General features: G+C 45.2%; 1 protein-coding gene across 4 annotated transcripts in view; it reads right to left on the reverse strand.

The window, feature by feature from the left end:
• Positions 1–22,816, reverse strand: part of RAPGEFL1 (Rap guanine nucleotide exchange factor like 1) — a 109,606-nt gene that overhangs the window by 15,521 nt on the left and 71,269 nt on the right. For all 4 annotated transcript variants that reach the window (XM_056548933.1, XM_056548932.1, XM_056548931.1 and 1 more), the window contains 4 exons: positions 18,246–18,343; positions 17,007–17,129; positions 4,890–5,068; positions 2,331–2,421 (listed from right to left, as the gene is read on the reverse strand). In XM_056548933.1, the coding sequence (XP_056404908.1) occupies positions 2,331–2,421; positions 4,890–5,068; positions 17,007–17,129; positions 18,246–18,343 (491 nt within the window). The remainder of the gene's footprint in view (positions 1–2,330; positions 2,422–4,889; positions 5,069–17,006; positions 17,130–18,245; positions 18,344–22,816) is intronic.

The raw sequence follows: 22,816 nt of genomic DNA on the forward strand, positions 1-22,816 counted from the left end.
GCCACCAGCTATTGTACAAGTATGACCAGCTTTACAGATCTTAACATTAAACCCAACAGGCAAAAGTTCTGACAAATTTCTCACCATAAAAAAGTAGTACAGTATTCCCATGGTTGGATAAAACTTCTTATTTTTATTTAGTCCATTAGAAAAATAAACATAGTCTCAAGCAGGAAAAACATAAAATCTTGACACATTTCGTGGTTGCTCACTTAATCATAAGTTATAAGATGCTTATGACTAAGTGGGGAACCACGAAATGTGTCAAGATATTGGAGGAGATTTATCAAAACCTATCCAGAGGAAAGGTTGCTGAGTTGCCCATAACAACCAATCAGATCACTTCTTTCATTTTTCCCGAGGCCTATTCAAAAATGAAAGAAGTGTTCCGATTGGTTGCTATGGGCAACTCAGCAACTTTTCCTCTGGACAGGTTTTGATAAATCTCCCCACTATGTTCTTCCTGCTTCAGACTGTTTATCTTTTTAATGAACTAAATAGAAGTAAGAAGTCTTATCCAACCTTGGGAACACTGGAGTATTTTCTATTAGACTGAACCACTGCACTTGTGGATATCCGTCCTGACCCCTCTACCAGATAGTGATCTGATTATATGTTCAATATATCACCATGGGCCATAATGTATAATAAGTGCATCAGCTACACCTGTTTTGCCAACCCACACCCTCTTTTTCAGTCACTGAAATAAGTGTCCAAAATACATAGGAAATGTGATGGATGGCATGCATGGCGTTTATTTTTTTAATCTGGCATAAAATGACATTATTAGGGCCAAAGAGGTTGTTCTTTTCCAAGGAGCATGTTAAACATAAAAAAGAAGTCATACTCACCTGCCTCGATCCCCCGCAGCATCTGGTCTTATGTCTCCTGGTCCCTGCCTCTTTCTGGTTCCTATTGATGCGTTGTCTCAGCAGGAACTACCCGCTAAGCATATCACTGACTGAGGTGAGACACCGCTGTGGCCAGTGACTGGCTGAGCGGGCAGTTCATTCTGAGATGGCGCATTAACAAGAACCAGGTAAAAACAAGGGATTGGGGTAGGTGAGTATAACTTCCTTTGAATGTTTAACATGCCCGCAGTAATATATGAAAAAAAAAAAAAAACAGAAAACGTCTTTAAAGGGGTATTCCAGGAATCAAAAACCAGGCCTTTTCCCTTTCATAGACCTCTTACTGTTTGTCTCCAGTTTGGGTGTAGTTCTGCAGCTCAGTTCCATTGAAGTGAATGGAGCCAAGCTGTAATACCACACCCAAACTGGAGGTAAGGAGGGCGCTGTTTTTGAAAGAAAAAATGCCTGTTTTTTTATTCCTGAAATACCCCTTTAAGGCACTTATAATTTCCTGAGCATATTGCTCTCTCCTGGGCAGGTAGGTAGTCACCCAACTTCCATGCATGGAAATGTTTGCTTGGGAGCAAAATTAATATGCTAAATGGTTTCCCCCAGATTAGAAAAACTTCACACATTGGACTCTACTGGGCATGTAGCCTTATCCTTTGAAGAGACATGCAGTAAAGCAGTTGCCTGGATGATAGAAGCATTCTCAATATATCCCTGTGTATCTTAGAAGGAATTACTCTGTCTAGAAGAGTCGAATATGCTGCGGACAAATAGTGTCAACAGGGTTCTAACCTGTATAAAGGGCGTCATGCCTCGTTTACCTCATTGTTAAGGAGATTATGACCAGTCCTTCACACTCCATAATAACCAAAACCATAGTGTGTACATGTATATATTCATTTTACACTATGATCCTCCTCATAGTCATCATTTAAAGGGGTACTCTGGTCCTAAGACATCACGCCCCCTCCCATAGACTTGCATTGTGGGGGCGGAGCGTAACGTCACATGGTGGCGGAGTCGTGACATCACGATACTCCGGCCCCGTAGTCGTGACCCGGCAGACTCTTAAGCTGCAGTGCTGCGTGCAGCTCCCAGAGGTGGGTGCTGTAGGCGAGATAGCGGGGGTCCCCAGTGGCAGGACCCCCGCGATCAGACAACTTTTTGTCTATCCTTTGAATAGGGGATAAGATGTCTTAGGGCCGGAGTACCCCTTTAAGGGATATGGACTGGAATATCCAGTTTTACATCTATATTATAAACAAGGGCATAAAATATATGCTATACATATAAATACCACTGAATGACGACAACAAATAATATTATGTATCCAAACTACTGTCACTTTATCAAATGTAGATGGCTAATTTAAGTGGGTATTGTTGCCCTTTTTTTGTAAGACATTAGTACCTGTCTGTACTTTTATTGCATTGTGTCTCACATATAATGGGGCTACAGAGCTCATCTTACCTCCCAGGTAACACGTAAGCGACTGACGGCACCATTGTCCAAGCCCATCACTATAGCGAAGAAGGATAGCAAGTCCTGGTTCTGCTTACAACTGTCCAAGAGAGATAATAAAAAGAGGCGGCCATTAAAGACAGAGTGTAAGGATAAAGAGATCAGATATGTTCACACAGGGGGTTAAATCTGCAGTGTTTGTAATATATACCAATGTATTTAAAGGGGTACTCCACTGCTAGACATCTTATTCCCTATCCAAAGGATAGGGGATAAGATGTGTGATGGCTGGGCTCCCGCTGCTGGGGACCCCCACGATCTCCCACAGCACCTAGTGTTCTAAACAAACACCGGGTACCTGCGGCAGTGGTCGTGATGTCATGACCACGCCTCCTTGTGATATCATGCCACGCCCCTCCATTCATGTCTATGGGAGGGGGCGTGTCGGACAACACACCTCCTCCCGTAGACATGAATGGAGGGGATGTGGCATGGCGGCAAAAGGGTGTGTGGCCGTGACATCACCATCATGGCCTCCGGCTTCCAGAATTCTGAACAAAATGTTCAGAACGCTGGAGCGCCGGAGTACCCCTTTAAGGGGAATCTGTCAGCTGTATTTGCTGTTAAGAGCTACAGACACCATTGTATAGCTGATAGAAAAAAAAAGCTTAAAAAAAACTTTGCTGGAACTGAAGGTGATTGCCAAACTTATAAAATCGCCTTGTGCTTCTCAGCCAAGTGTTCTCACTTCCCAGGGCCTCCTTTGTCTGATGCACAGAGCTTGGCTTAGAATCATATAGGGGCTGCGAAGAGAGGTCGAGTGAGGATGTGTGCCAGGCTGTGGCACTTGAGCATCCTTGCTCCACCTCCTTGACACTTGGCTAAAAAATAAAAAGGGGATTTTATAACGTTTGGGAGCAACCATCAGCTCCAGGAAAGGGACGGTGCTTTTATATCCTACTTGTAATCTAATGGTGTCTGCAGCTCTTAGCAGCAAACAGTGTTGACAGATTCCCTTCAAAATTCACAGTTGCGGATTTGCTGTATATTATGGCCTAGAAACGCTGCAGATTTTCTGCTGCAGAGAATCCACAGAGTATCCTTCCTGAGTGAGCATACCCATAAGAAAATGCAGAGATAGAGGGTGTGAAGACTGTTGGCAAGACCTGCCCTAGAGTGACCCATAGGTGCATGTACTGTGGTGGAATAAAGTGCCAAGACAATAATAGTTTAATCTAGGGATGGGTGGTATACCGGTTCATACCGAATACCGAAGTTTTTGTGCTGCACGATATGAATTTTAACCCATACCGCAATACCGGTTTGGCCCCTCCCCCTCGGGAATTAAGGAATTATCAGCCGCAGCACGCTGTCCCCACATCGGGGAACTAATCATATGTGGCCCGCGAGCACTGTTCTGCCTCCTCCCCCCAATTAATTATCAGCCCAGTGCTGCGCTGTCCCCATCGTGGTACTACTCCCCCGCAAGCACTGCCCTCCTCATCCTCCTGTTTGTTGCGGCCGCCGGCGCTGACACTCTATACCAGTGGTCTTCAACCTCCAGATGTTGCAAAACTACAACTCCCAGCATGCCCGGACAGCCAACGGCTGTCCGGGCATGCTGGGAGTTGTAGTTTTGCAACATCTGGAGGTCTGCAGGTTGAAGACCACTGCTCTATACTGTATCCCTATGCCCGGGCTGCAAAAGGTAAACAAAATAAACTTTAACTCACCTTCCCCGTCGGTCCAGACCAGCTTCCTAGGGAATGGAACACCGGACAGCCGTCAGCCTATCACTGGCCGCAGCGATGTTCCGCCTCGGCCGGTGATAGGTTGAGCCCACTGTCATGTAGGGAGCCGGCTTCTTACATGACAGTGGGCTCAGCCTATCACCGGCCCAGGCGGAACATCGCTGTGGCCCGGATGATAGGCTGACGGCTGTCCGACGTTTAAGGCCCCAGGAAGAGCATAAGGCCGACGTAGGTACATGCGTTAAAGTTTATTTTTGTTTACCTTTTGCAGCCGGGGCAAAGGGATACAGCTATAGAGTGTCAGCGCCGGCGGCCCGCAACAAACAGGACGACAGCGCTTGCGGTTGACGTGAGTAGTACCCCGATAGGGACAGCACAGCGCTGGGCTAATAATGATTTTTTTATGGGGGGGGCGCAACGTGTAAATTTACAATGTTCATCAATAACAGCAAAAGTTATTAGTATGGGGGAGAATATGAAAAGGCAGCAAGTGGGGATATTGATTAGAGATAAGCGAACTTACAGTAAATTCGATTCGTCACGAACTTCTCGGCTCGGCAGTTGATGACTTATCCTGCATAAATTAGTTCAGCTTTCAGGTGCTCCCGTGGGCTGGAAAAGGTGGATACAGTCCTAGGAGACTCTTTCCTAGGACTGTATCCACCTTTTCCAGCCCACCGGAGCACCTGAAAGCTGAACTAATTTACGCAGGCTAAAGTCAGCAACTGCCGAGCCGAGAAGTTCGTGACGAATCAAATTTACTGTAAGTTCGCTCATCTCTAATATTAATCGCCGACAAGTAAAATGCACAACTCACATGGCTGCTGTTTTGATGAACTTCTTGAGGAGCTGGGTGCGTCTGGCTGGTGCCTCACACAACAGAGTCTGAGTGCTGACCCAGTGCTGTACCTCGCTACAGCGCTGCAAAAGTAGCTCCAGATTGGCCGTCTCCCTGCGTCCACGCTCCACATGGAACACATAGTCCACAAACTCCAGCTGTCGAGACACAAGACCATTCCATGATACATTTTTCTGCCATGGTATGTACTCCTTCAATTATTCAAACTCTTACAATTTTATAGCTCCTTTGCTTCTAAAAGACAAAAAAATTAAGATCATCTGCAAATCATTAAATGGTTAAAAATGTCATTGCTTCGTGTCCCATGCAGACCTATCTGCCTCGGTGGTAACAGACTACAAATAAATCCTGAGTAGTCTGATCCTGCTGCAATCATTCATTGTTAAAGGGGTACTCCACTGGAAAACATTTTTTTTTTTTTTTTTTTTAATCAACTGATGCCAGAAAATTAAACAGATTTGTAAATTACTTCTATTTAAAAATCTTAATCCTTCCAGTACTTATCAGCTGCTGTATGCTCCACAGGAAGTTATTTTCTTTGTTAATTTATTTTCTGTCTGACCACAATGTTCTCTGCTGACACCTCTGTCCATGTCAGGAACTGTCCAGAGTAGGAGCAAATCCCCATAGCAAACCTCTCCTGGTCTGGACAGTTCCTGACACGGACAGAGGTGTCAGCAGAGAGCACTGTGGTCAGACAGAAAATACATTTTTCTGTAGTGTACAACAGCTGATAAGTACAGGAAGGATTAAGATTTTTAAATAGAAGCAATTTACAAATCTGTTTAACTTTCTGGCATCAGTTGATTTAAAAAAATAATAAAATGTTTTCCAGCGGAGTACCCCTTTAAAAAGAAGTAGACTGAGTTAAATAAATGTTATTTTACTTATTCCATTTCCAGTTTTATGAACTATATATGGATATTATATTTTTTTCTCTATACTATCTGTAATGGGTATGTCTGCCTCTGGTTATGGTAGCAGTTTCAAGTCCCCCTGTGTTTGGTAGCAGCGTTTCGGCCTCAGCGTCCACACCCTCCTGAGGTTGGCTATTTAAACCTTATTGCCTGTGATAGAGGTTATTTGCTCATTCTCACTCCTGTCTTCTGCTTTGCTATATTTTACCCTGTGTGTTCTGACCTTGGCTTGTGACCTGACCTTCCTCTTGCTTTCTGATTGTATACCGCACCACTATCTTTATTTTGACTTGGCTTGCCTGTCTATTTGTTCATTCCCTGTGTTTTGTTTTGCTCCCTGGTCTGTGTCCGATTAATCCATTGTGTCCTGACCTGCTCCCTGATTTCTGTACTGTGTTTGTCTTATTGTTTTTGACATAGGGTCTGCCACCAAGTTGGAGATCAGTTATATAGGGCCGATAGTCAAGTAGGCAGCGTCAGGGTTCATGGGTAAGCCTAGAGCTGTCCCTGGCCGACGTGAAACATTCAAGGTGGAAGGAAACACTACAGTGATGTGACCTGCCATCTTAGCTCCTTGTGCCCCATGAACACTTGCTCTTCCACAGTGGAAGCCAGCATGCAATCTGAATTTTGCTTTAATTGTGAATGGAGAATAAGTCTTACATGAATATCAGTACTAGATAAGTCACTTAAATGGGCACTCTCATTAAAACTTATTTTTGCTATTGCACTCCTTATGGTAAATAAAAAAATCTTTCTAATATACTTTTGTTTAAAAAAAAAAAGAAGTTTTCTATGTTTTATTTGGCTGTCCGGGCATGCTGGGAGTTGTAGCCATAGTTTGGACACCACTGCACTAAGGCCTACTCTTCTGGTGTGCAGTATCATACTCTATCACTAGATGGCACTATACTAGTGTGCAGAGTGGCATTTGTCTACATTACTACATATAACTAGAGCAGTGTTTCCCAACCAGTGTGCCCACAGTTGTGGCAAAACTACAACTCCCAGCATGCCGGAGGCACACTGGTTGAAAAACACTGCCTTATTTACACCATTACATGATCAGAAGTGCAGAGAGAAACATGACGCCTCACCGAAACAGTCAGCACATGAAGATACTACGATACAGTGAGATGGCATTAGGGGACATGTAGATGTCACAGTATGAAGCATTATCACCATAAAGATCTTTTTTTTGTGCAATAATCTAAAATATCTGCAGTGCTCCCCGCTGGGAAGCAATATGGTGCCTGACTAAATCATTTTCTAACCTGCTGAGTTGCCGGCGCCCCCCCTCCCGGTACCTTCCAGGAAATTAGAATTATGTGTACTGCTAAACCACAAATTATAGGGCACGGATCATCTTCTATAATGCGTGTTGTTTTCTAAACTTCTCGAGCAATCAAAGATGCAAAAAAAAAAAAAAAAGAAAAAGAAAATGTGGGGTATGCAGGCAAGGTAAGTCAACAAAATCAGCAAAACGGTAATTTTTTTTCCATACATTTTAGAAGGGGTTAACTTCTGCAGGTACACTTTAAAGGAAATCTGTCATTAGTATCACCCGCATTAACCTGTCATATAGGCTTGTAGTGCGGGTGATACTGATCAAAATTATACTTACCGTGTCCCGAACCGTCCAGCCTTTCCGTCGTTATTTTGCTTTTTTGCTTCATATGTAAATTAGGTCCTTGGGACATGGGCGGAGCTACAGCCGGAGCTACAGGCACCCCCTACGTCATCTTCGGCCAGGTAGGCACTCCACCTGGCTCATCCATATGCATTATCCTTCTCCCTGCTCGTGCGGCAGGTCTACTCTAAAGCGCATGCGCCCTAGAGTAAACCAGCAGCGCAAGGCGTGCCCGCCCGACTCAGCCATATGCATAATCCCCCTCCCTCCTTGCGCTGCTGGTTTACCCAACTGCGCATGCGCCACTTCCAGGGTGAAGCAGCACATGCGCCATAGAGTAAACCTGTCGCACGAGCAGGGAGGGGGATAATGCATATGGATGAGCCGGGCGGAGTGCCCACCCGACCGAAAAAGACGTAGGGGGTGCCCGTAGCTCTGACTGTAGCTCCGCCCATGCCCCAAGGACCTCATTTACATACGAAGAAAAAGCAAAATAACGGCGGAACGGCTGGACGATTCGGGACGCGGTAAGTATCGTTTTGATCAGTATCACTCGCACTACAAGCCTGTATGACAGGTTAATGCGGGTGATACTAATAACAGATTTCCTTTAATGGGGTTATCCACCATAAGGTGATTTTAGTATGTACCTGGCAGACAGTAATGGACATGCTTAGGAAGGATCTGCGCTTGTCTTGGGGATAAATGGCTATGTTGTGAGATTACCATAACACTGTGGCTAGCTTTTTGTGAACTGGCATTTCCTTTTTGAGTTTTCTTCTTTGCCTACAAATCCCACAATTCCATTTTCCTCCCTCCCACACATCAGCCACCCCACCCATTGAAAAATAAATGAGCTGCATCCATTCAAAAGACCTGTGGTTTTCAATCAGGGTGCCTACAGCTGTTGCATTAGATGCAGATTGATCTCTCTCTCCCACCAAGCGATCCCTCCACCCATTGAAGCAGACAGGCTCTCTGTCATCAGCTGACTAGTGATGTCAGGTCTCGGCTGCATTGCAACCTGGGAAAAATCTAAGACAACAGTAATTTTGTATGCTGGTAAAAATAATATTGGGGTGAAAATCACAGAAGAATTGTGAGAAAACCGTCACACACAGGTACAGACACTATATTATGAACTACACTAACTTTACAGCCCCTGTAGCCTAGTCAAATAAAAAAAAAAAACATGGAATACCCCTTTAAGGCTATGTTCACACATGGTATTCTCGGTCATATATGACGAATTTTCTAACATATGACGAATGTTCTAAAAAAAAAAGTAAAGTTGTAGAACCTGATGCCTCTGCAGCTGATGAATGGCTGATCACAGGCGAAACTAGTATGTCTCAGAAGATGAGGGCCAGAGCGCTCTGAGGTAAGAGACAGGCTCTGTTCTGAAGATTGTGGTAGTCCTAGCAGTCGTTTCGAACATCCCCCTCATTCCACCCCTCATGACCAGTCACTTCTCCCCTATCCTGTGGTCACTGGATGTTGTTCTGTACTGCACCATAAGATAAAGTTGTTGAACCCTAAAAACAATGCTTCTAGATCAGGGGTCTCAAACTCCCGGCCCACGGGCCATTTGCGACCCGCGGAACGAAAGTTTGTGGCCCGCACCAGGTATATGTAATTTGTATTGCATGACAGCCGGTGTAGTGAAGAAAACTGTGTCTTGAAGCTGTTCGGGACACAGAACGCTTCAACACACAGTTTTCTTCACTACACCGGAAGGCTTCACTTACCCCACCCTCCTCCGCGTCTCCGGTTGTCTGGCACTGGCCCGAGTCTGATGAGGGACATCGTGTGTGTGACGTCCCCCCGCAGACCCGCACAGGAGGACGTCGGTGATGTCACTCGTCAGGCCGTTGCCGGGGAAGCGCAGCCCAGGACAGGTAAGGCTGTCTGTGTGTGTGCATGTGTGGGTGTCTGTCTGTCTGTGTGAGCATGTGTGGGTGGGTGTATGTGTGTGTGAGAGTCGGGAGGGGGGGAAATGACAATGCTACCTAATGTGGGGAACCTACCACAACCTAATGTGGGGAACCTACCACAACCTAATGTGGGGGGCCTGCTACTACCTAATGTGGGGGGCCTGCTACTACCTAATGTGGGGGGCCTGCTACTACCTAATGTGGGGGGCATGCTACTACCTAATGTGGGGAGCCTGCTACTGCCTAATGTGAGGAACCTGCTACTACCTAATGTGGGGAATCTTCTTCTACCTAATGTGGGGAACCTGCCACTACCTAATGTGGGGAACCTGCTGCCTACCTAATGCGGGGAACCTGCTACTACCTAATGTGGGGAAACTACTACTACCTAATGTGGGGAACCTGCTACAACCTAATGTGGGGAACCTGCTACCACCTAATGTGGGGAACCTGCTTCTACCTAATGTGGGGAAACTGCTACTACCTAATGTGGGGAGCCTGCTTCTACCTAATGTGGGGTGCCTGCTACTACCTAATGTGGGGAGCCTGCTACTACCTAATGTGGAGAACCTTCTTCTACCTAATGTGGGGAAACTGCTACTACCTAATGTGGGGAGCCTGCTTCTACCTAATGTGGGGAGCCTGCTACTACCTAATGTGGGGAGCCTGCTACTACCTAATGTGGGGAACCTGCTTCTACCTAATGTGGGGAACCTGCTACTACCTAATGTGGGGAACCTGCTACTACCTAATGTGGGGAGCCTGCTTCTACCTAATGTGGGGAGCCTGCTTCTACCTAAAGTGGGGAACCTGCTACTACCTCATGTGGGGAACCTGCTACTTCCTCATGTGGGGAACCCCCAGAAGTAGCACCCCCATCATCCATTAGCTCATGCTATTACCACACGGGGTAGGGGGAATGGGGGGGGGGGGGGGGTTGCTGGTGGATGATGGGGGGTGCATGATGGGGGCATTTTATGTAAGGGGCGCATGCGGCCCAGCCTCACCCAGCTGCTACCTCCAGTGGCCCCCGGATAATTTGAGTTTGAGACCCCTGTTCTAGATTATACAGCATGCACTTCTGTATACCTCTGTGTGACACTGGCTGCAGTATATACTAGGTTCCCACACCTCCACAGCCTGACAACGCATCGCCCCCCCCTCCACACATCTTTGATCTAGTATAGTATGGTGATATAATATGGATATACAACCAAAACAGTGTGAAAATGTGGTTTAGCTGCGATAACACATTTCACCGCTGAAATGTGAAAGTCACAACCTAAAAAGATTTTCCATCGCAATGCTGCCCGCTTCCTCGGCTAATAACTTACGATTGCAGTGGGTCTCAGGAGTGAGATCAAGTGCGATCAACAACTTTTGACATATCTAATCAACATGTCAAAAGTTGTTTTTAACTTTCACATAAATGTGTATGTTTAACCTTTTCTGGTCCTGAACGTATGGCCTGTCTTTAAATGGGTTGACGATATTCATCACCTGTCCACCAGGGCAAGATTGCTGTAGACCCCACCACTGGGCTGTCTACATCAGTCTTAAAGGGGTAGTCCACCCTAGACATCTTATCCCCTATCCAAAGGATAGAGAATAAGATGTCTGATCGCGGGGGTCCTGGTGACCCCTGCGATCTTGGCTGCGGCACCCCAGACATCCGGTGCATGGAGCAAACTTCACTCCGTGCCGGATGACTGGCAATGTGGGGCGGAGGCTCGTGACGTCACGGTCACACCCCGCTTGTGACGTCACCGCCATGCTCCCTCAATGTAAGTCTATGGGAGGAGGTGTGAGGGCCATCATGCCCCCCCCCCATAGACTTGCATTGAGGGACATCACGAGCGGGATGCAGCCATGACGCCTCGAGCCTCCGCAACTCTGGCAAGCCTCCCATAGACTTGCATTGAGGGGGCGTGGTGTGACGTTACGAGGGGGCGTGGCCAACCCCCACAGCGCGCACGCACACAGCGTTCGGAACTAAATGTTCCGAACGCAGGCCAGTGGAATACCCCTTTAAACCACCTTTGATGTTGCGGCAGACAGGAGCTCTGATTTCAATTCTAATAGCCCCTTATTCGTCTAAGGCTCTACACTGTTTTCGGCCCAACCATTTGTAATACTGTCATCAAGTCTTCTCTGCCTTTCGCCAGAATTTATGGTAATAATACACAGAAAGGAATTTGATGGCGATTGTAAAAAGGGTCCAGTGATCAGAACACTGCAGTTATGGCAGCAAATGTCTGCCGTGAGTATTGGCTTCTTCATGGGAAGATAGATCAGCGTGCCAGATGACACTTTCATCAATAAGCCATCTTCCTTGAGGCCACAAAGACTCAATAACCACATGACTGGGCTTATAAACGAAATGCTGCGTTCAGATGTGTCCTGTCTTTGCTTTTCTGCTGCATTTACAAGATATCACAGCGCCGTCCATCACCGCCACACCACAGCTACGCTATATAAACAGTGATCGGGGTCTTTACACGCACGCTGCACCAACACCAAGAACAGACACATTACATGCAGGCTTATTATATTTCATACAAGTCTGCTCCTGTTCTCTTCATTCCATCTCTATAATCCCCCAACACTAATACATTATCAGTGAATAGGACCTGGGGAGACAAGGGGCTTTTATTAATGGTTCAGGATGATGGGAGGATACATACAATGATGGCGGTCTGTTGTCAGTAAATATAACATTGTGGGTCGTCGTCCTCTATCAGGATCTTATTCTACTGTTGGGATATAACCTTTTCCGGGGAGGTCGGGTTGACTGGCCACTCAACTTTCCCAAACTACTGAAAAGAATCCTCTGCAGTGAAAACAACCTTACAAGCAGGGTGTATGTATAAAGCTCTGACTGAGGTGCCTATTATTTATGCAGACTTAGCTCGTATAGCAATGAGAACTGAGGAGAAATGCAGTGCCAAGGAGTGTTTATTACGGCTCGCAAGGCTGGCATATTGTGTTGGGATGTATTGAGACACACTGTATGTCCTGACTATGGCCCTACAGCTGTTGCAAAACTACAACCCCTAGCATGGCCTGACTGCTGTAGATTCACAACAGCTGCAGAACTACAGGTTAAAGACCACTGCATACTGTGACTGGCACTGTATGAGGGCACCCTGTGACTAGCACTGTCTGAGGGCACCCTGTGACTGGCACTGTATGAGAGCACCCTGTGACCAGCACTGTATAAGGGCACCCTGTGACCGGCACTGTATGAGGGTACCCTGTGACCGGCACTGTATGAGGGCACCCTGTGACCAGCACTGTATAAGGGCACCCTGTGACCGGCACTGTATGAGGGCACCCTGTGACTGGCACTGTATGAGGGCACCCTGTGACTAGCACTGTCTGAGGGCACCCTGTGACTGGCACTGTATGAGAGCACCCTGTGACCAGCACTGTATAAGGGCACCCTGTGACCGGCACTGTATGAGGGCACCCTGTGACCGGCACTGTATGAGGGCACCCTGTGACTAGCACTGTATGAGGGAACCCTGTGACTGGCACTGTATGAGGGCACCCTGTGACTGGCACTGTATGAGGGCACCCTGTGACTAGCACTGTATGAGGGCACCCTGTGACTAGCACTGTATGAGGGCACCCTGTGACAGGCACTGTATGAGGGCACCCTGTGACAGGCACTGTATGAGGGCACCCTGTGACAGGCACTGTATGAGGGCACCCTGTGACTGGCACTGTATGAGGGCACCCTGTGACTGGCACTGTATGAGGGCACCCTGTGACTGGCACTGTATGAGGGAACCCTGTGACTGGCACTGTATGAGGGCACCCTGTGACTAGCACTGTATGAGGGAACCCTGTGACTGGCACTGTATGAGGGAACCCTGTGACTGGCACTGTATGAGGGCACCCTGTGACTGGCACTGTATGAGGGCACCCTGTGACTGGCACTGTATGAGGGCACCCTGTGACTGGCACTGTATGAGGGCACCCTGTGACTAGCACTGTATGAGGGCACCCTGTGACCAGCACTGTATGAGGGCACCCTGTGACCGGCACTGTATGAGGGCACCTTGTGACCGGCACTGTATGAGGGCACCCTGTGACCGGCACTGTATGAGGGCACCCTGTGACTGGCACTGTATGAGGGCACCCTGTGACTAGCACTGTATGAGGGCACCCTGTGACTGGCACTGTATGAGGGCACCCTGTGACTGGCACTGTATGAAGGCACCCTGTGACTGGCACTGTATGAGGGCACCCTGTGACTGGCACTGTATGAGGGCACCCTGTGACTGGCACTGTATGAGGGCACCCTGTGACCGGCACTGTATGAGGGCACCCTGTGACCGGCACTGTATGAGGGCACCCTGTGACTAGCACTGTATGAGGGCACCCTGTGACTGGCACTGTATGAGGGCACCCTGTGACCGGCACTGTATGAGGGCACCCTGTGACCGGCACTGTATGAGGGCACCCTGTGACTGGCACTGTATGAAGGTAAAATTAAATGTATATATCAGTATTGCCATACACCAGCAAAGTACAGAAAGAGCCAACTCGTCAACTTAGATAGATAAATACATGTTGTTCCAAAGGAACGGAGGTGCCATCTAAAACTTAACTTTTAATATTAGTGCTCGCTAAAATCACTAAAAAATATACCAAACCAAAATTATAAAAAAAGAAGGTACTGTATGTGTCAGTCACACTGCATGACATTACTTTTATACCTTTGCCCCTCTAATTTAAACCTATGTCCATATATATACTACACCTACTTTGTATGTCCTATATGCCACCGTATACCCTCAGTGTGGCAGCCATTGGCCATAATGCTACACTTTCCTACGCATTAAAAAGGCTAAAAGCACACTGGTGGGCCTATGGCTCCATGTCTCAAAGGCGAGTGAACATAGCCTATTATGCACCTGCTGCAGAACCTCATTTCAAGTAGTTCAGTTAGTCAGTGACTGACATGAATCTCCCTGCTGAGGTGTGTACTGTAAGGAATAATTAACCCATTCCTATATATGCTCGTCACATATCCATAGCCGCAGACCGGCCCGGCAGATTTATAGACTTTCCTGTGTGTTTTGTCAGAAATGTTCACCCTAAAACAACTCAGCAATGTGAAAAGTTCAGCACAGGACTTGACAGGTAAAGATTTGGCTCCTGGGGCGATAACAGACTCGCTTTGTCACGAGACTCTATCACCGTAAAAAAACGCCCATTTCTATTTACCAATTCGCAGCCACTCCCCATTGACACAAGTGTGTTATGCCCTCAATTCCCACCTGCCCAGGGGCTTGTTTTCTGCAGAACGTCCACCTGCCCCAACCTCAGACTCCCCTCAGCTGCGATGGTAACACCTGCTCAGAGAATCCATGTTTTAGCGTTATCTCTGTATATACGGTACCTTTATTTAAAAAAAAATGGCCATAGATGGGAAGGTGCTGCCCTAATCTGACAAGGTTTGCAACTCTTTCTATATTGGAATATATTTACACTGTCTAGTCTAAATGTAGACCATCTTTTAGTTGGCTTACTTTACACCAAAATGTAGGCATTTGTGGGGAGATTTATCAAAACCTGTGCAGAGGAAGAGTGGTGTAGTTGCCCATAGCAACCAATCAGATTGCTTCTTTCATTTTCCACAGGCCTCTTTAGAGGCCTGTGGAAAATGAAAGAAGCAATCTGATTGGTTGCTATGGGCAACTGCACCACTCTTCCTCTGCACAGGTTTTGATAAATCTCCCCCCAAGGGGGAGATTTATCAAAACCTGTGCAGAGGAAGAGTGGTGCAGTTGCCCATAGCAACCAATCAGATTGCTTCTTGCTTCAGATTGCCTCTTTAGAGGCCTGTGGAAAATGAAAGAAGCAATCTGATTGGTTGCTATGGGCAACTACACCACTCTTCCTCTACACAGGTTTTGATAAATCTCCCCCTTGAAGTGGACCTGTCCATAGGAAAACAGTGGTCTTAGGGGATGTTCACACTGCGGAATTGGGGCGGAAATCAAGCAGAAATTTTCTGCATCAAAATACTGTTACTTTTCCGCAAGAACTCACAGAGAATTCGCGCGGAATTGCAGAAATGCAGGTTTCATGCGGAGGAGGAGTATAAAGTATTTCTATTCATAAATTTTTTTTTTTCATGCGGAAAATCTCTCTGGGAGAACGACGCTGATTCCGCCTGAAAGAAAGAACGTGTTCAAGCGGAACAGACTTCCTCGTCAGAATTCTGCTTGAGAAAATTCCTCCGTGTGAACTGAGGGGCAGAAATTCTGTACAGCTCTATGGGGATTTTCACTGCTGAATGATTTGGAGAGGAAAAAGCGAGCGGAATTACTCGTGGAAATTCCTCTCCAATTCCTCAGTGTGAACATAGCCTAAACAAGCCCATGGCTAGACAGGGCTTTCATCAGTCCTCTTCATCAACAAGATAAAGGCCTCTTTCTTCTTATGCAAATAAAGCTTAAAGGGGAACTCCACTGCTCAGCGTTTGAAACACAATGTTCCAAACGCTGGAGCCCGGGAGAGCGTGACGTCATAGCCACGCCCCCTCATGACGTCATGCCTCGCCACCTCAATGCAAGTCTATGGGAGGGGGCGTGACAGAAAGTTAAACAGATTTGTAAATTACTTCTATTAAAAAATCTTAATCCTTCCAGTACTTATTAGCTGCTGAATACTACAGAGGAAATTATCTGCTGACATCTCTCTCCATTTTAGGAACTGACCAGAGAAGGAAAGTCCCCATAGCAAACCTGCGTTGAGTTGGCATTGGCCTTGGCACTGTATATTTGTTACTTAAAGGGGTACTCCGGTGGAAAACAAATTTTTTTTTTTTAAATCAACTGGTGCCAGAAAGTTAAACAGATTTGTAAATTACTTCTGTTAAAAAAATCTTAATCCTTCCAGCACTTATTAGCTGCTGAATACTAAAGAGGAAATTCTTTTCTTTTTGGAACACAGTGCTCTCTGCTGACATCATGACCACAGTGCTCTCTGCTGAGATCTCTGTCCATTTTAGGAACTGACCAGAGCAGCATATGTTTGCTCTGGGGATTTTCTCCTACTCTGGACAGTTCTTAAAATTGACAGAGATGTCAGCAGAGAGCTCTGTTCTCGTGATGTCAGCAGAGAGCACTGTGTTCCAAAAAGAAAATAATTTCTGTAGTATTCAGCAGCTAATAAGTACTGGAAGGATAAAGATTTTTTAATAGAAGTAATTTACAAATCTGTTTAACTTTCTGGCCCCAGTTGATTAAAAAAAAAAAAAAAACAGTTTTTCCACCGGAGTGCCCCTTTAACCTGAGCACATTTGAGCCAGGGCTGGTTCTCCACACTTATGTAAAGATACAATGATGAAATTCCCATCGTGTCAAAAGTGCTGGTTCCATGAAATCATATGCAACACTAGAACATCACCTTCTGGCTTCCAGGGACAGGAAGATGACATAGAAGGTGTCGGCAGATAAGAACCATTTGGCCCATCTAGTCTGCCCAAAATGTTGAATCCTATCAATAGTCCCTGGCCCGATCTTATATGATAGTGAATACACAGTGCCTAGGAATAACATAACAGAACATGGCTCACCTCATGTACACAGCTGAACAGCTCCCAGTGGAAAGCACTGAGGTGATTGGCAAGATCCTCAGCTTCGATCCGATGAATATGAGAATCCTCCGGTGGCAACTGAACCTCTTCTGGTAAAGGAACCTGAAGGACAAGGGAATTTTGACAAGTTATCGACGTAACCATTGTTCTGCACAGCAGGCTCCTTGGCATCTATTTTGTGGGTACATGTCTTCAGAAACAAACCCCACCAATTGGTACCAGTATAAGCAATAGACAGCACTAGATAAGTGATGTTTTAAATTTCACCCCATTTTGCTGATAAATGCCCGAATTATTAAGCCTTAAAACCCAGACTGGTTCTTCTTCAGATGCCATCCAAGATTTGCAGCGTCACATGGCATTCGAGCCTATACACTGCGCAGGTCGCGAAGACCTGAAGATCCTCTTTTTAGGTCGTCTGTGCAGTCATGTGGAAGGAAACATTTAACCTTAATGACCTAGTAAAGTGTATTACATAACATGTTCTACCAAGCATGATTACCATAAGCTATGTTGGTAAACACCCAATCTTTAAAGGCAAAAAGATCCAGCTCACGAGGTCGCAATCCAAAAAAAAAAAAGGTTTATTGAAGCATACAGATCCATGAAAAGTGACTGACGCATTTCGGACAGTGTGCCCTTAGTCATACCTTAGTCATAATCTTTATTGAAGGGGTACTCTCCAGTGAAAAATAAGTTTTTTTAAATCAACTGGAGCCACAAAGTTAAACATATTTGTAAATTACTTCTATTTAAAAATCTTAATACTTCCAGTACTTATCAGCTGCTGTATACTACAGAGGAAGTTGTGTTTCTTTTTGGAGTTCTTTTCAGTCTGACCACAGTGCTCTCTGCTGACACCTCTGTCCATATCAGGAACAGTCCAGAGCAGGATAGGTGTGCTATGGGGATTTGCTCCTACTCTGGAGAGTCCCTGACATAGACAGAGGTCTCAGCAGAGAGCACTGTGGTCAGAATAAAAAGAATTCCAGAAAGAAATTCAGCTTTCTGTGGAGCATAAAGCAGCTGATAAGTACTGGAAGGATTAAGATTTTTTTTTTTTTTATAGAAGTAATTTACAAATCTGTTTAACTTTCTGGCACCAGTTGATTTAAAAAAAATTGTTTTCCATCGGAGTACCCCTTTAAGTAACAAATATACAGTGCCAAGGCCAATGCCAACTCAACGCAGGTTCTGGTTTTTGAAAATGGTTCTTACCAAAGAGCGCAGCTCATCTCGATTGCAGGCGAATAGGTGGCTGTTTATACCCAGTGTGGTGAAGATACAACCATCGTCCGGCTTCAGGAGAACCTTGTCTAAGTAGAGAGAGTAGAGAATCATAAACATTAGCCTTTGTAATAAGCTATGGAGGACTTGTTTCCAGGGGACGTTTCTTTAAAGCGCACCCGTAAGATCCAACAAAAAACATTTTTTTAATATATCCCTCAGTACCTAATCCTGACCATGTACATCTAATTTTTATGTCTAGCGCCTTTATTTTTTTTTTTTATTACACTTTTAATTTAGCTCACTAGTCTGAATTCCTCTCAAAGGGAGGGGGCGTGGCCTCACTGTGCAGGTCTCCGCCCCCTCCCTCAGTATGCTGTCTGCTCACATCTCCCCTAGCATTAGCAAAACTACAACTCCCAGCATGTCCTCACTGACAGTAGCGGGACACGAGATGACAGTGGGAGGATTTTTCCTCCAGCTCTGAGCCCTGCGCTCACAGCTGTCAATCAAGGAAGTGTGTCCATGACATAGGTGATGACGCATGGACACAGCAGGACTAGTACGTGTCCAAGCAGGGGGGGGGGCAGTTGTTTGACTGGCTTTTTCAGTATAAAAATACTGAACATTTTCTATTGAAAGCAATTGCAAAACCTATTGGTTATACATGCTTTACAACATATCAAGAGTTTTTGTATCTGACAGTGCCCATTTAAATCAGTGTTCCCCAACCAGGGTGCCTCCAGCTGATGCAAAACTACAACTCCCAGCATGCCCGGACATCCGGGCATGCTGGGAGTTGTAGTTTTGCATCAGCTGGAGGCACCCTGGTTGGGAAATACTGCTCTAAATTACTTCAACCTCCAAAGGTTAGAAAAGCTGTATAAAAGCATCTATTATGGCCGAAAGAGGCCATAATGCAGAAAAACCTCACAAACAAAACAGCTCCTACAGGAATGCAAAAAAAAACCTGCCGCATACTCCCACCTCGCCAATGTACAATACCCATTAATTTTTGTCTATTTTTAATATAGAATATCCAGCACAAAACAGGCTTGCCCATTGTAATTATACACCGGGGAGTCTTTCAGTCTTTCAGACTCCCTTATGAATAATTTTGTAGCCGCGCTGTTTCCTAGGCAGCAGCTCGAAGACTGTCGGTCCTATATAAAAGGTGTAGTGACATGCGGAGTAGAATGCTTACTGTGAATGTTCAATGATGCATTTCTATGTTTTTGTAATAACATGGAAGGACGGTATTTCTTAGCACTGATTCGAAAAACGTGACTTCTTTCTTCCAGTAACGGCGCCCCACTTGTCGTTGGTCTTGTCTGGTATTGCAGCTCGACTCTGTTGAAGTCGATGGGATTGATCTGCAATAGCACACACACACCTGTGGACAGGTGTGGCGCTGTTTTTGAAAGACATCAGCCATGCTTTTCTTAATCCTGTACAACTTCTTTAACCCCTTAAGGAAACTGCTCATTTTGGCCTTAAAGGGGTACTCCGGTGGAAAACTTTTATTTTTAAATCAACTGGTGCCAGAAAGTTATACAGATTTGTAAATTACTTCTATTAAAAAAAAAAAAAAAAAAAAATCTTAATCCTTCCAGTACTTATTAGCGGCTGTATACTACTGCTTTTCTTTTTGGATTTCTCTTCTGTCACGACCGCAGTGCTCTCTGCTGACCTCTGCTGTCCATTTTAGGAACTGTCCAGAGCAGGAGAAAATCTCCATAGCAAACATATGCTGCTCTGGACAGTTCCTAAAATGGACAACAGAGGTAAGCAGAGAGCACTGTGGTCGTGACAGAAGAGAAATCCAAAAAGAAAAGCATTTCCTCTGTAGTATACAGCCCCTAAAAACTACTGGAAGTGTAAAGATTTTTTAATAGAAATAATTTACAAATCTGTATAACTTTCTGGCACCAGTTGATAAAAAAAATTAAAAATAAAAAAGTTTTCCACCGGAGTACCCCTTTGATGGAAAACTGTCCGCTTTCTTCCCCCACACTAACCAGCGGTACTGGCTGGTAGTGCAGGGGACGCTGATCAGTTTGATCCTTACCGTGCCAGGATCGGCATCGCCATTCGGCCTTAATCTTCTATTTTCGGTATATTCAAATGAGGTGCTAACCGGCACTCTGACGTCAGTGCCACTGGCTGCAGCGCCGCACAGATCATCAATATTTCTCCTCTCCCTCCGCCTCTCCTCTTCTCCTCGCTCTGTAATGAAGAGAGAGGGGAGGAATATTGATGAGCTGGGCGGCGCTGCGGCAGGCAGCACTGACGTCAGAGTGCCAGTTAGCCCGGCAGGTGCAAGTTAGCACCTAATTTGCATATAGTGAAAATAGAAGATTAAGGCCGAACGGCACGGCGGAGACGGGCACAGTAAGGATCAAACTGATCAGTGCCCCCCGCACTAACAGCCAGTACCGCTGGTTAGTGTGGGGGAAGAAAGCTGACAGTTTTCCTTTAACCCCTTAAGGACGCATGACGTAAATGTACGTCCTGGTGCGGTGGTACTTAACGCACCAGGACGTACATTTACGTCCTGTGCATAACCGCGGGCATCGGAGCGATGCCCGTGTCATGCGCGGCTGATCCCGGCTGCTGATCGCAGCCAGGGACCCGCCGGCAATGGCCGACGCCCGCGATCTCGCGGGCGTCCGCCATTAACCCCTCAGGCGCCGGGATCAATACAGATCCCGGCATATGCAGCAGTGCGCGATTTGAATGAATGATCGGATCGCCCGCAGCGCTGCTGCGGGGATCTGATCATTCAGAACGCCGCACGGAGGTCCCCTCACCTGCCTCTGTCCGGCTCCCGGCGTCTCCTGCTCTGGTCTGTGATCGAGCAGAACAGAAGATCGCCGATAACACTGGTCTGTTCTATGTCCTATACATAGAACAGATCAGTATTAGCAATCATGGCATTGCTATGAATAGTCCCCTATGGGGACTATTCAAGTGTAAAAAAAAATGTAAAAAAATGTAAAAGTTAAAGTTAAAAAAAAGGGAAAAATCCCCTCCCCCAATAAAAAAGTAAAACGTCCGTTTTTTCCTATTTTACCCCCAAAAAACGTAAAAAATAAATTTTAAAGACATATTTGGTATCGCCGCGTGCGTAAATGTCCGAACTATTAAAATGTTAATGATCCAGTACGGTGAACGGCGTGAACGAAAAAAAAAAAAGTCCAAAATTGCTACTTTTTTAATACATTTTATTAAAAAAAATTATAAAAAATGTATTAAAAGTTTTTTATATGCAAATGTGGTATAAAAAAAAAGTACAGATCATGGCTCAAAAAATTAGCCCCCATACCGCCGCTTATACGGAAAAATAAAAAAGTTAGAGGTCATCAAAATAAAGGGATTATAAACGTACTAATTTGGTTAAAAAGTTTGTGATTTTTTTTAAGCGCAACAATAATAGAAAAGTACGTAATAATGGGTATCATTTTAATCGTATTGACCCTCAGAATAAAGAACACACGTCATTTTTACCGTAAATTGTACGGCGTGAAAACAAAACCTTCCAAAATTAGCAAAATTGCGTTTTTCGTTTTAATTTCCCCACAAAAATAGTGTTTTTTGGTTGCGCCATATATTTTATGATATAATGAGTGATGTCATTACAAAGGACAACTGGTCGCTCAAAAAAAAAGCCCTCATACTAGTCTGTGGATGAAATATAAAAGAGTTATGATTTTTAGAAGGTGAGGAGGAAAAAATGAAAACGTAAAAATGTAATTGTCCTTAAGGCCAAAATGGGCTGAGTCCTTAAGGGGTTAAGGACAGAGGAAAGTTTATTTTGCATTTTCGTTTTTTCCTCCTCGCATTCTAAAAATCTTAACTCTTTTATTTCATCCACAGACCCATATGAGGGCTTATTTTTTGCATGACCAATTGTACTTTGTAATGAAAACTGAAATTTTGCACATTTTGGAGGGTTTTGCTTTTATGCTGTACACTTTATTCTGTTAGTCAATACGATTAAAATGATACCCATGTTTTGTTTTTTTTTTACAAAAAAAAGTATGTTTAAAATAGCTCTGTTTTGACCACCTATAACTTTCTCATTTATTTGTATACTGGGATGTATGAGGGCTAATTTTTTGCGCCATGATCTATAGTTTTAATCGGTACCATTATTTGCTTATAATATTATGTGAAATAATATTATTATTATAATTTTTTTGGAATATAATGTGACCAAAAAGCGGGTAATCCGATCATTCATTTTAACGCCCGCATTGTCGCAGATGCCGTGATCTGTATTGATTTTCATGGCAACTGAGGGGTTAAAGGCGGACATTGCTGATTTCGGCAATTACCAGCAGGTCCCTGGCTGCTGATAGCAGCCGCGACCTGCCGTGCATGATGCGTTCCGATGCTCGCATCATGTATAGGATGTAAATGTACGTCCTGCTGCGTTAAGCACCAGGATGTACATTTACATCCTATGTCAATACGGGGTTAAAGAAGACCTTAGCATCTTCGGAAAAACTTCTGACATTTTTTATGGAAGGATAGATTGGTGGTGGTTTCCGTACTCAGTC

This window comes from Hyla sarda, chromosome 12, assembly GCF_029499605.1.
Source record: "Hyla sarda isolate aHylSar1 chromosome 12, aHylSar1.hap1, whole genome shotgun sequence".
Taxonomy (NCBI): domain Eukaryota; kingdom Metazoa; phylum Chordata; class Amphibia; order Anura; family Hylidae; genus Hyla; species Hyla sarda.